The sequence below is a fragment of the Natator depressus genome, chromosome 3, assembly GCF_965152275.1.
Source record: "Natator depressus isolate rNatDep1 chromosome 3, rNatDep2.hap1, whole genome shotgun sequence".
In the NCBI taxonomy this organism is placed as follows: domain Eukaryota; kingdom Metazoa; phylum Chordata; order Testudines; family Cheloniidae; genus Natator; species Natator depressus.
The window spans coordinates 176,959,504-176,972,501 of NC_134236.1; the positions used below are offsets into that span (position 1 = coordinate 176,959,504).

At 37.6% G+C, this 12,998-nt stretch overlaps 1 protein-coding gene across 2 annotated transcripts in view; it reads left to right on the forward strand.

Annotated features, from left to right (window-relative positions):
• Positions 1-7,258, forward strand: part of SOCS5 (suppressor of cytokine signaling 5) — a 48,439-nt gene extending 41,181 nt beyond the window's left edge. Inside the window, exon 2 of one of the 2 annotated variants that reach the window (XM_074949387.1) lies at positions 2,794-7,257. In XM_074949387.1, the coding sequence (XP_074805488.1) occupies positions 2,806-4,416 (1,611 nt within the window). In that variant the 5' untranslated portion in view covers positions 2,794-2,805 and the 3' untranslated portion in view covers positions 4,417-7,257. Of the gene's footprint in view, positions 1-2,793 lie in introns of both variants that reach the window. The other variant, XM_074949388.1, reaches the window with a different exon arrangement.
• Positions 7,259-12,998: the final 5,740 nt, after the last annotated feature.

Genomic DNA, 12,998 nt, shown 5'->3' on the forward strand with positions numbered 1-12,998 from the left:
TCTAATTTTATTTTTCCAGAATCTCCACTCAATGCTTATATTTTTCTTTTTATGAAGTTGTATGAAGACTACTGACTTGCTCTTTTTATTCCTTCTCAAGATGTTTTAGCAGAAGCTTCTGTTCCTGTTACTTGGGGCTCCCACAGCAGCCAGTAGGGTGCTCCAAGTTTGTTACTCTGGAACTGTGACACAAGGTTAAACTATACATTTGACCCCTGACTCAATGTCTCTGTGAGCACCTCTTTCAAGATACAGGCCCATGCCTGTACTTCCCTGAGGAGAATCCCTTGACTCATCCCATTCTTAGGCTGGGTCTCCAGGCTACAAACACCCCTGTTTACCAATCTTGTTACCTAGCGGGTCCAATTGGATTTGGCTCCTGCTAAAGACTTCCCTGAGGGAGCTGTGAACAGTATCAAAATGCAGTGGCAGAGAGTAGCTTATTTGCTAAGTTCCTATAGAGAATTTTTTTTAAATCAGAGAGAGAGGTTAAAACAACAAGCCTAACTACCCATTGTCTTAGCTAAATTTAGCATTTTCCTCCAAATTTAGGTTGGCCCAGCTTAGCCTTTGTATAACAACCTCCCCTCCTTGCTCCCCAAACTTCCAATTCTCTTGTGGACCAAGTTAGTCTTTCTCTGCAGACTCTGTGTCTGTTTCTCAAGGCTGCTATTTGTAGGACTCGGTCTACACTGCACAGTTAGGTCACCGTAAGGCAGCTTACATAGACCTAATTACATCAGTGTGTACACTACAGTCTTGTCCCACCAATGTAAGGGCTTGTCTATACTACCTGCCGGATCGGCAGACAGTGATCAATCCAGCGGGGGTCGATTTGTCATGTCTAGTCTAGACGCGATAAATTGACCCCACCCCCCCCCGAGCACTCTCCTGTCGACTCTGATACTCCACCAGAGTGAGAGGCACAGGCAGAGTTGACAGGGGAGCGTCAGCCGTTGACTCACCACAATGTCTTCACTGTGGTGAGTAGCTTTAAATACATCGACTTCAGCTACATTATTCACGTAGCTGAAGTTGCGTAACTTAGATCGATTCTCTTTCCCCCACCCCCCAGTGTAGACCAGGCCTAAGTGCCATACTACATTGACATAATAACTCCTCCTCCACAAGAGGCTTACGTTCGTGTAGTTAGGACCACGCAGTGTCTGTGTGGACACAGTGTTACTTACTTTAGCTGTTAGATCTCTTGTCAATTTCACAGTTCCAGTGGAGCCATGAAATTGACAAGAAAGCAAGCCGGGCAGGGAGAGCCCAGCTGCCCCCTGCTCCCTTGGAGAGCTGGACCTCCTGAGTCTGCTTCTGTTCGGGAGCAGTGGGTGGTCCAAGCCCAGGAGGGTAATGTGGACATGCACCACCTGTAAGTTGACCTAATATAGGTCAGCTTAAGTTTTTAGTGTAGCCATGCCCTAACAGTTCTCAAGTCCTTTGTTCCCATTTTCTTCCACCTTGATTCCTCCTTTCCTTGGAGTCACCAGAGAGACTTGATACTTGTATTATCTTTTGAATAAAGCCATTGTCTTTCTGCCCAGTGGAGCAGAAATTAACTCTTTGGTAGCAAACAATACAATAGCAATCAAATGAAATGAACATATGATTCATAAAAATATTCCAGACAGCTCCCATGTTCTTCATGCCTTGATTCTAGGTTATCAAATTTGGCTTTTAAAGCAGCAACTGCAGTGTGGATGCTGCTAATATTTGTATTAGTTTTTGACAATGTTTTGGAGAATGGCTGGCTATGACCTCTTGCTCTCTCTGCAGAGCTAGTTCTATATAATGCTACAGGTAAAAACAGAAGTTCCATGGTTTTCCCACTTCTTTTTGTTTTGTTTTTTTAAATAATCACTGAGAAATGCTGGTTTTTGTTAAGCAAAGCCTCAACTATGAAATGCCTAGGAGTCAACTTCTAACTATAAGCTTTTGTGCGTATCTTGCTGCTTCTCATGGGAATTGACTCTTGTCAGCTTTGTATTCTTACTATCAAAACTTTGAATTTTGAAGTTGGAGTTCTCATGTCTGTCAAATACAGCTTGAAACTTTCTGTACCATGGCCTTACTTTTCAGTTTAGTTTGTGAATCTAACTGTTTTTGCAGAGAGGGCCACTGCTCTTTCAGGGATGGAAAGTGTGTTTGTGCCTGATTTCATAACTGCTCTGGAGTCTACTCAATGGCTTTATCCTTAATTTTTCATTATTTGTTTTACTACAGTTTCTTGGAAACTCTCTCTAGGGAGTCAGTTACCTAATATATGACACTCAAAATAAAGACTTGGAAACTTCTAAATATGTTGTAATTAAAAAATGTAAATAACAAACTTTAGGTTTGAATACACAATTAACCTCTGCAATAGTGGCTTTATATAGTTCTTTCATGGTTTTCTATATGGATGTTTAAGTGCCCATCAAATATAAATACCAAAATGGAAAACTTACCATTATGCTTGTTTCCTCCATTAATGCTTTTGTGGGCTTTTGGCTATATTGGCAAGGTGGGGGGCCTTTTTTATTATACTTTTTTTTGGAAACTAGTCACTTGTGCTTGACTGCATTCTTTTCTTTTCTATGCTTGTTTCTGAATGTGCAAATACTGCAGCACAGCTAGCACTACAGAACTATGCAGGCACTATAACTTTTCTAGCTTTCAGTTAACTATATCTTCTCCGTACCTCTGACTCATTTGAATGTTTTTGTTTTATTAATTGAATAGGTGTCTTTTATTTTTAATTTTTTTAACTTTTTGATTAAAATCTCTTCATCCCCTCTTTGAATTTAGGTAACATAATCCATGGATCAAGTGGGAAAGATGTGGAACAACTTCAAATACAGATGCCAGAATCTCTTCAATCATGAAGGTGGAAACCGAAATGAAAACATAGATGTAGACTCCACTCGATGCTCATCTGTTAAAGAGAGAAGTATCCATGTACCCGATTTGGCTCCGCAGCAACCAAGCAGTCCTTTAAGAGAGAACATTGCCTTACAACTAGGTTTAAGTCCTTCAAAGAATTCAGTGAGGAGAAATCAGAATTGTGTCACTGACATCCCTCAGATTGTCGAAATAAGCATTGAGAAAGATAATGACTCGTGTGTTACCACAGGAACGAGACTTGCACGAAGGGATTCCTACTCTCGGCATGCTCCTTGGGGTGGGAAAAAGAAACATTCCTGTTCTACAAAAACCCAGAGCTCCTTGGATAATGATAAAAGATTTGGTCGAACACGAAGCGGCTTGCAAAGGCGGGAGCGAAGATACGGTGTGAGCTCTGTTCATGATACGGACAGCGTATCAAACAGGACTGTAGGTAGCCGTACTCTGCGACAGCGGCTTCAGGATACCGTTGGGTTATGTTTTCCCATGAGAACTTATAGCAAACAGTCCAAACCTCTCTTTTCTAATAAAAGAAAGATTCATCTCTCTGAATTAATGCTTGAGAAATGTCCTTTCCCTGCTGGATCTGATCTTGCCCAAAAGTGGCATCTAATTAAGCAACATACAGCTCCTGTGAGCCCTCATTCAACTTTTTTTGATACATTTGATCCTTCCTTGATTTCTGCAGAAGATGAAGAAGATAGACTTAGAGAGAGACGTAGGCTTAGTATTGAAGAAGGGGTTGACCCCCCTCCTAATGCCCAAATACATACATTTGAAGCTACAGCACAGGTTAATCCATTATATAAACTGGGACCAAAGTTAGCCCCGGGTATGACTGAGCTTACAGGGGACAATAGTGCAGCACTACAGGGAAACTGTGATTCTGAAGAGGACACAACAACCCTCTGCTTGCAGTCACGCAGGCAAAAGCAACGTCAGGTGTCTGGAGAGAGCCATGGCCATAGCAGCAGACAAGGGGCTTGGAAAGTGCATACTCAGATTGATTACATACACTGCCTTGTGCCAGACTTACTTCAAATAACAGGTAACCCATGTTATTGGGGTGTGATGGACCGTTATGAGGCGGAGGCACTTCTGGAAGGCAAACCTGAAGGCACTTTTTTGCTCAGGGATTCTGCACAAGAGGACTATCTCTTCTCTGTGAGCTTCCGTCGTTACAACAGATCCCTCCATGCACGTATTGAGCAATGGAATCACAATTTTAGTTTTGACGCTCATGATCCCTGTGTATTTCACTCCTCCACTGTTACAGGACTTCTAGAACATTATAAAGACCCTAGCTCTTGCATGTTTTTTGAACCATTACTTACTGTATCTCTGAACAGGACTTTTCCTTTTAGTCTGCAGTATATCTGCCGGGCAGTAATCTGCAGGTGCACTACGTATGATGGAATTGATGGCCTTCCTTTACCATCAATGTTGCAAGACTTTCTAAAGGAATATCACTATAAACAAAAAGTTAGGGTGCGATGGTTGGAACGGGAACCTATTAAGACAAAGTAAACAGAATCTAAAGTCCCCAGCAGGCTTACTAGAATATGCATTTTTTTGTGTGCATTAGTTTAACTCAGCAAGCACATCAGCTTTTTTGCAATACCATATTTAAGCTTGATGTTTAGTATCATGTCAGATGCTGTCTGCTGTTACACAAATCAAGTTGTGATGCCTCTTGAAACAATAAGCAGAGACAAAGCGACGTGTTTTTCATTAAGACCGACATAAAAATAATTTGCTAACTTCTAAATGTTTTCCTTTTTTGTAGCTGTAGTAATTGGGTGAAGCAACTATGGGGCATTCCATCTAATGCTAAAGAACAAACGTTATTTTTTTATTGGTTGAACATTTTAATGATTTGAGTAGTGTTTAAATTTTTTCAACAGAATCTTTCCTCCTTTGAAAAGTTTAATTGTTCCCTTCAAACAAGTTTCCAAATGTTAATAAATAAAACATTTCAAAATGCAGTTTAGCAGCATGAGAAGCCTGTGTTCCATTAAGAATTTTTTTATACTAAAAATCAATCACAGTTAGTGCACCATGTTTCCTAAAGATGAGGGCTTGAATATGTCTGATCAGAAGTGGACCTCTCTTTAAAACATTCATGGGTTTAGGTGACATTATTAGTAAGATTAATACGATCTTGGACAGACAGTTAAATACCTGCTACTTGAAATTTTAAAAAAATGAAAATTTGCTTAAATTTGATTATTGCCATTAGTTAACCAGTCTGTAAACTTTGCTAAAAACTAAATATAAGAATTAGTGACCTGACAACTATCTGTCACGGTTGCAAATGACGTTGAGAGAAATGTTTAATTTAAAACACTATTTAACATTGTTTATGCTGAAAGTGTTCATAGCTGAATTATAACTTAAATACAGTTTCTAAACAAAAAAAGACTAACCTGCACTAAATAGCAGGTTTCAAAGGTACTATTATTTTTATTTGTAAATAACATTTTTCCATTTAGCACCTTTTTGTGATATTTAGAATGGTATGTGCTGATACCATTTGAACAAACTACTTGGAATTGAAATTCTAAGTTTGATTCCATTTATTTTTAATATTGGACAGAAGTTTCCAATATTAAATTGATTAAATAAGTTTGATTCACTTAACAGTTTCCAACTGTTCTGTCCTTGACATTTTTGCACTAAAATTGTGTTGGAATCTCCAACCACCTTTTTAAAAGTGTTTTGTACCACTTAATAAGTGCTCCCTAGTTTCTTTACCAGCTGCTACGGTATGTTGTTACTTCTCCATGGCAGTGACTGTGTGAGTTAGGGAACCTTTTGGCTGCAAATACAAGAAAGCGTATTCTTGTATGCAACACTAACCCTTCTATCAATGTATTTTTCTGCTTGCTGTGCCTTGTTATGGCTTTTTTGTGCTAATAAAGTACAGTATGTTCAGTGTTATACTTGTATATCTGATCTGTTTTATATTTGCCTAGCTTCTCTTGTAGCAGTTAACTGAATTTTTTTTAATATCCTTTACCTAGTACATAGTGTAGTTGATGCACAAATACTGTGCAGTTAAATATTGGTTCATCTTTGACTCTGTTAGGTGACTTTTCAGAATCCTAACAATGTTTCTATAGTCACTGCAAAATAATAGACTGGCTGCAAGTATTTATAACAAAAGATAAGTGATAAAAAACAATTCTTTTCAACAGTACTATTGATCCCCTGTTGTAGTTGCAGATGCTGTCTCAGCCAATTATAGTTGATTACTAAATTAAGTTAATTTTGATATTCCTCACTAAATCAGGAATAGCTGACTGTTGTACTGTCAATTTACAGCAGTCATCACTGAGACCACTTTTTGATAAACGCACATACATACAAAATGCCCCAAATGTATTTTTACCAAAGAATACTGTCAATGTCTTCATTTCTTCAGCAAAGTTAAGGTGGAGGATGTGATTTCTGTTGCATCAAATATTTATCCCCAACTAAGATTTAAACCAAAGTATTTGAGAACTTCATCTGAACTTGTTTAAGTATTGTATGCAATTACGTTGGAGCATAAAAATTGTGTACGAGTAAAAGTTCATCATAGTTTTTGTGAATTGACAATGCACCTGCAAAGAGATAAGTAAATGATTTAAAACAATTTTGTAATGACTTAAAGAATGCTACATAAGATCATATTGAAAGGAGTTAATTAGAAATACCCAGAAAGTACTTTAAAATGTGTTTATGCTTGTGGAAAACTGATCCCATTGTGCATTTTTTGTAGTAGCTAATATGCTTTCATGTGTTAAACTTCAACTGTTAAAATGAAACTTTTTGAACATGTAAATACTTCTCACTAAGGTTATGTAAGCATGTGTACAAATGTGCTAAGTCACTTAAGTTCTGATCGTGTGTATTGATGAATATGCAACTTTTGGTTTAAAATCTGCTCTGAGACTAGCTACTTACATTAAACAAAAAATCACCAGCATGAAATTGCACCCAAGTGTACCTTCACTGTGTGTCTCTGTATTCCCTCATTTGGATTTAGATTCCAGATGAGCTTACTTTATAGTTCTTGTAATAATAGAGTTCTAATGTTAAGTCCCATCCAAGTTTTGTTCCAAAATACGAACCTGGTCTTTGCTTTATATCTACTGCCATCTCTACATGCTATGAATTTTAAAAACTAACATTGGAAAACTTGTTCTTACATTTGTGTAAACACTCATTAGTGCTACCTGTGTAGAGACAATTTATTGCGCCTCTCCTCTCCTCTCCCCCCAATAAATCATATTAGAGTGAGCTTTTTTTTAAAGTACAGAACGGTTTATTTTATTGGCAGAGTTGTTTCCAAACTTGAAGTTTTTAAAACAATCTTCAAAATTAAACTTGATTTTAAGTGTTACAGTAGATTTAACTATTGACTATGCGCTGAAAGGTACTAATGTTTCAGATTTTTCAATAACATTGAGTTCCTTTATTTTCATTATAAAGGGGCAAAACATTTGATGCGTTGAATGCTACAAAATTAGACTGACTTTGTAGCTGACAAGTTAAATTAAAATGTAAGGATAAAAGTGCCTGCTTGATCTTTAACTTTCTGGATTTTGTTTTTATAACTTTTCAATATTTCCCTCTTTAAAGATGTGCACAACCGACTTCTATAACATCTCTTTCTTTAGGTTGGTAACATACCCTGGCATAATTTCAGTCCTATTGGGCAGATATGTATTTGGGCTTCAATCCTATAAAAAAAAATCCTTACCTCTGAGATTTGTGGAAGGATTCATCCATGGGGTTTGCTTCTTAAGATCTTGGCCATAGTTGAAAAAAAAACATGACGATGAAGCATTAGTGAAAATCTTTGAACATTTAAGAAGAATTCATAGTGTTTGTACAATATATTTGTCACACTTTTTCAATTATGTACATTGGAATACTTTTAATGAGATTAGCTTCTAACATTTGAGAGATGGAAATTTTATAGTGAACACCACAATGGTTACATATATAGAATATATAACATTTCTTATGAAAGATTGTTCCCTGTATGTTTAGCAACAGTGTCTGTTAAACAAAAATATATTAGCTGGCCTTAATGTTACACAATGTCAACGGGTATGTCTACACCACAACTAGACACCCACAGCTGGCCTGTACCAGCCAGCTCAGGCTGCAGGGCTATTTCACTTCTGTGTAGACTTCCGGGCTCAGGTTGGAGCCAGGTCTCTAGCACGCTCCCACCTTGCAGGGTCCTAGAGCACAGGCTCCAGCCTGAGCTGGGAAGTCTACACAGCAGTGAAATAGCCCTGCAGCCCATGCCTGAGTCAGCTGGGATTGGCCAGATGTGGGTGTTTTAGTTGCTGTGTAGACCTACCCAGAACGGATAATTGCTTGCCAAATATCACTGCAATCAGAACTTCCATGGCAAAAATAGTATTTAAACAATTTCTTTCCATGAAGAACTCCTGAAAATACTCTTATTGTAGAAAATATGGGACAAACTGCTTCTAGCAAGTAGAAACTCCTTTTAGAACTTGATTTTTTTTAAAAAAAAAATCATCATGTTTTGCATTAATGTGCTTTAAACTCCTGTCATGTATATTTGAAGTGTTTCTATTACATGTTTCACGATAACAGGTAATGTTGCACATTTTTATTGTTTGCTGCATTAAGTTTTGAATTAAACATTTCAATGTTTCCTCCCATTTTTAGCAAATAACTAATGTGTTTACTTGCCATCATGTCACCTTTTTAATTTAAATCAATGGTCTCCAACCTGTTTATGCCCAAGGTCACTTTTTGAATTTAAGGGCATCCCAGGATCTACCCTTCCCCGAGGCCCCGCCCCACTCACTCCATTCTCCCTCCCACCCCCCCATCACTCCATCCCTCACTCACTTTCACCAGGTTGGGGTAGGGGATTGGGGTTCAGGAGGGGGTGCTGGCTCTGGGCTGGAGCAGAGAGTTGGGATGCTGGCTCTGCTGCTAAGGCAGGCTGCCTGCCTGCCTGCCCGCCCCACGCTGCTCCCGGAAGGGGCCAATGCAGTCCCTGGGGTGGGGGGCAGCACGTGGCTCCACACACTGCCCCTCTCTGCAGGCACTGCCCCATAGCTCCCATTGGCCACAGCTCCCCATACCCGGCCAATGGAGGGAGACCCCTGCCCCTCCACCCCCGGGGCCATGCTGGCTACTTCCGGGAGTGGCGTGGGGCCAGGGCAGACAGAGAGCCTGTCTTAGCAGCAGCCCCGTTGTGCTGCTGGGATTGTGATAAACTGGTTGGTGACCACTGTTTTAAATAGTAATTGCCACTATTTAATAACTTAAAATTTTCTTGAAGTACTGTAAAGTCCGTTATTTGGTTCCAGATAGATGGGGCCGTATTGCTAGTTGCTGTAGTAGAGGCAAATGAAGGATCCAGATGGAGAGCTCTAATAGTGATTTAGACTATATAACGGATGAATAGTTTCAAAGAGCTTGCCAAGTAGTAATCTTTGATTTCAGAAGCAGTTCATCTTTTAAAAGGCCTTCTTGTTTAATCCTACCATCTGGTAGGAGTTGTTGTTCAAGATAGCACTAAACATCATCCTCATCTGCATATACATGTATTATTAAATCAATATTTTAACTGTCTGATTCTGCACCATTTGGGAACAAGCAAAGATTCTGAATGTAGCTTCTTGAATCAAGTTCTTGGGTGCTTTATCCTCCTTCATGTGAACCTGATTCTTACTGAGGATTTGCAGAAAGTTTGGGAGCCTTTATCTGATATTAAACCTGCACATAGGGCTCAATCCTGCAAGGTGCTGAGTAACTCCTAGATGTACTGAGCACTTTACAAGGTTGAACCCCTAGTGAGCACGCTTAGCCTAGGAAAGAAATAATAGGTTCCATTATTAGTAGATAACAGCAAATTATTTATAATTTCATGAATAAAGGACATGACTGCATGTGCTTTAAGTCCACCACAATACTTTGTGTCCCTTTTTATTACCCAAAATTTTAGACTACTCAAAGGTAAGTTTTGAAAGTATGTGCTTTCATTTTGGCTTCGGTTTCTCGTTTCTCTCATTCTTTTTAAGTAAACCACAATGTTTGGCACAGCTGACTGTGAAACTCAAAATGGACCATATATAAACCAATCAGATGATATCTACAAACAAGCTAGTACACAGAGTAAGTTTCAAAAAAAGCCAACTCTAAGCCAGGCCCTTGTAGAGCTAGCAAAAGATTCCAGTATGTAACAGTCTCATCTCTTAACCTTGATTTCCCACATTGACAAAACGGAGAGAGGAGACCATTTTACTTTATTGTAAACTACAGTTGTTGTATAGGTAGTCGTTCGTCCTTTTGCTATGGCCAAATTTGTATCTTAACTAGTCTGTTTTCTGTCAATGATTATCAGAGAAATCTGAATGTATTATAAAACGAATAATTTCACTACAGTTGACATCAGCTCAGCAAACATCACTTGACATTTCAAACCTTATGAAGCAGAGATTAACAACTATAACACTTTTAAATTGTTAAATTTATTGCCATCAGTTGGTGTCCATCAAAGATTAACTTCAAATGCCTTGCTCAGTTTGGTGCGGTTTCTCACTTCTAATATAATAAAATATTTCTGTGAGAACTTTAAAAAAGAAACTAAGCCAATGTTATATTATGTAAATATCTAAAATTTATTAAATGTTTGAACTATTAAAGGGTTATTTTCTTGTTTAAAAAAAATCATGTTAAAAACAAATTTCCTCACCTATTTTAAGATCTGAGGATATAACAGAACCTTTTTTAAAAAAACAAAAAACACCCTCAGCATTTATGCTATTACTTCTATAATTAACATAGATTGGGCACTGAAAATAGACCAGTCACTTTCACGCTTAATTCATCTGCTTGCACGTTGCTGTACTGCTTTGATTGCAGATAGGAAGAGTATTTGGATTTAAATAATTACACTGAAATCTTTTCCGTTGTTCTTAGTTATGGAAATCCATTTATTTTACAAAACTTAAATTTTAGTTCTGAATTAACCTGACAATGTATCTTTAAGGTTATTGGTATCTAACAAATTATTTGTATGTATACTTTTCTCTAATTTTCAGGCTAAATAAATGTTCTCTTTGTAAGTTTATATAACAAATCACGGTAGTCATAAAACTAGCTTCTTAGGGTCAACACAACTTCTGCTGTAAGCTGAAACTTTTGGTGCTTCATACTTTGTCTTAAATACAATAAATATATAATTGTACACCTGTGTTCATCTTACAAATGTATATTTCTTATGCATACGTTTAGTGCTACAAACAAATTTACCTGACTAGCATGTCTAAAAATAGAGGAACCTATAACTTTGCATTGCAAGAGTTATCACATAGGGGGCAGGGAAGGGAGGAAAAATATTTCATTGCATCTGTTCTTTTGTGAGAAGTTTCCAGGTACAAATATTACATTCTTTCCCATGTGATAAGTTATATAGTTTTTCTAATGCCTCCAGTTCTGTCACTGTTCAAGAATCATTCCTTTGAAAGACAAGAATGGTATATAAATAGTTACCTCTCTCAACTCTTGCTTTTATGGTTTCTGTTACAGAAGTGGGGCATATTTATTAGTACTCATCATATGGTGTCAAACTATTTAAGCATTGCTTTGTAAAAATTTTACAGAGATAGTAAATTCTTAACGGTTTCAGGAAGCAAATATTGGTGCTGTCCAGATGCATGCAGATAGATGTTAAGATTAATTAAAATCCACCATCAATATCCTTGCCAAAAGTCTTTGATTTAATAGTGTTGTAGGAATAATGTATAAAAACCACTACTGCTGTGACGATGCAGTATTTGGCACATGTCCAAAAAAGTGGCACCCATATGGTCTTTTTGGACATAGTCCCAACATTCCATCTGAGGCTCCTACCACTGGAAACCTCATGTGGTGCTCTAGGATTTGTCTAAAAAGCATGTAGTACATAGCTGGCTGGAGTGAGCCAGAGTCCTCGAATGCACTGTTGTAAGCCAATAATGGAACTTGCTTAATGCCAGAATCCTGTAACTTCATGCCTTGTTAGTCTAAGATGTCACTGGCATCCATTGTTTTAGCCAACTGCAGCTTAAATGTTTCTCTACCCTGACTACCTTTTGTATTTGTAACTGGCTGCCAAACTATATTTTGCATCTTAATAGAGTAAGGAAAATCATGACTGTTGTATAGCCATAATCAATGTGATATACATGTCAGACACAGCTATCCCATTTTAAGAAATAGTAGTGGATTATGCCCTATTTTTTTTACATTTTTATATATCCTAATATTTGAACAAATCGTGTATTTTAAAGAGTTTGCCCCAAATCAGTTTGAAAATATAATTGACATTCAGCTGACAAACTTTTATTTGAAGTAGATAACTACTTGGCTTTTTAAACAGAGATTATCTAATTTACTGCGGATTGTTTTTACAACTATATTTAAAAATATGTTGAGAGCCAATTTCCAGTAATCTGATGTATCCTATTTAGATGCTTATCATATTCTGCAATTATTGGGCATCTTTTGCCCTTGGGATTTAAACTGAAATAGAAGGCTGGTATTGTGTCCAAATCAGGATTATGGACTGAATACACAACTTTATGTGCTATACCATCTTTCGTATAGGCTTTGCCCCCTGATGCTTTAGAATACAGCATTTAAATAGCTTTGCCTACCTTATTTTAATGTTTTTATCTTCCTCTGAATCATTTAAAAAAAAATTCTGCTGATAGTACCTATTTTTAGTATGATTCGTGTCTTTTAAAAAGCCTAGAGATGAGTTACTGGATCCGGGAGGCATGTGTCTTGCTGAAGATCTGAATCAGTTGCTTTCCACCTGTCCTCAGTTTCCTGTTGCCTAGAAAAAGTTGATACAAGCTCAAATTGACATGACTGCCTTTTTCATTGCAATGAAGTGTTCCAAAAAGGCAATGTGTGATTGTTTTTCATTTTTCACCGATTTCCGTATCAAGTTTTTACTTGGCAAATGGAAATTCGTTTTAATACCATTCAGTCTAGGTTCTGATACTCAGTTTCTGTCAAATGCACCATCACCAGTAGAAGACTCTGTGGACCAAATTATACGTTTAGCTACCTCTGTA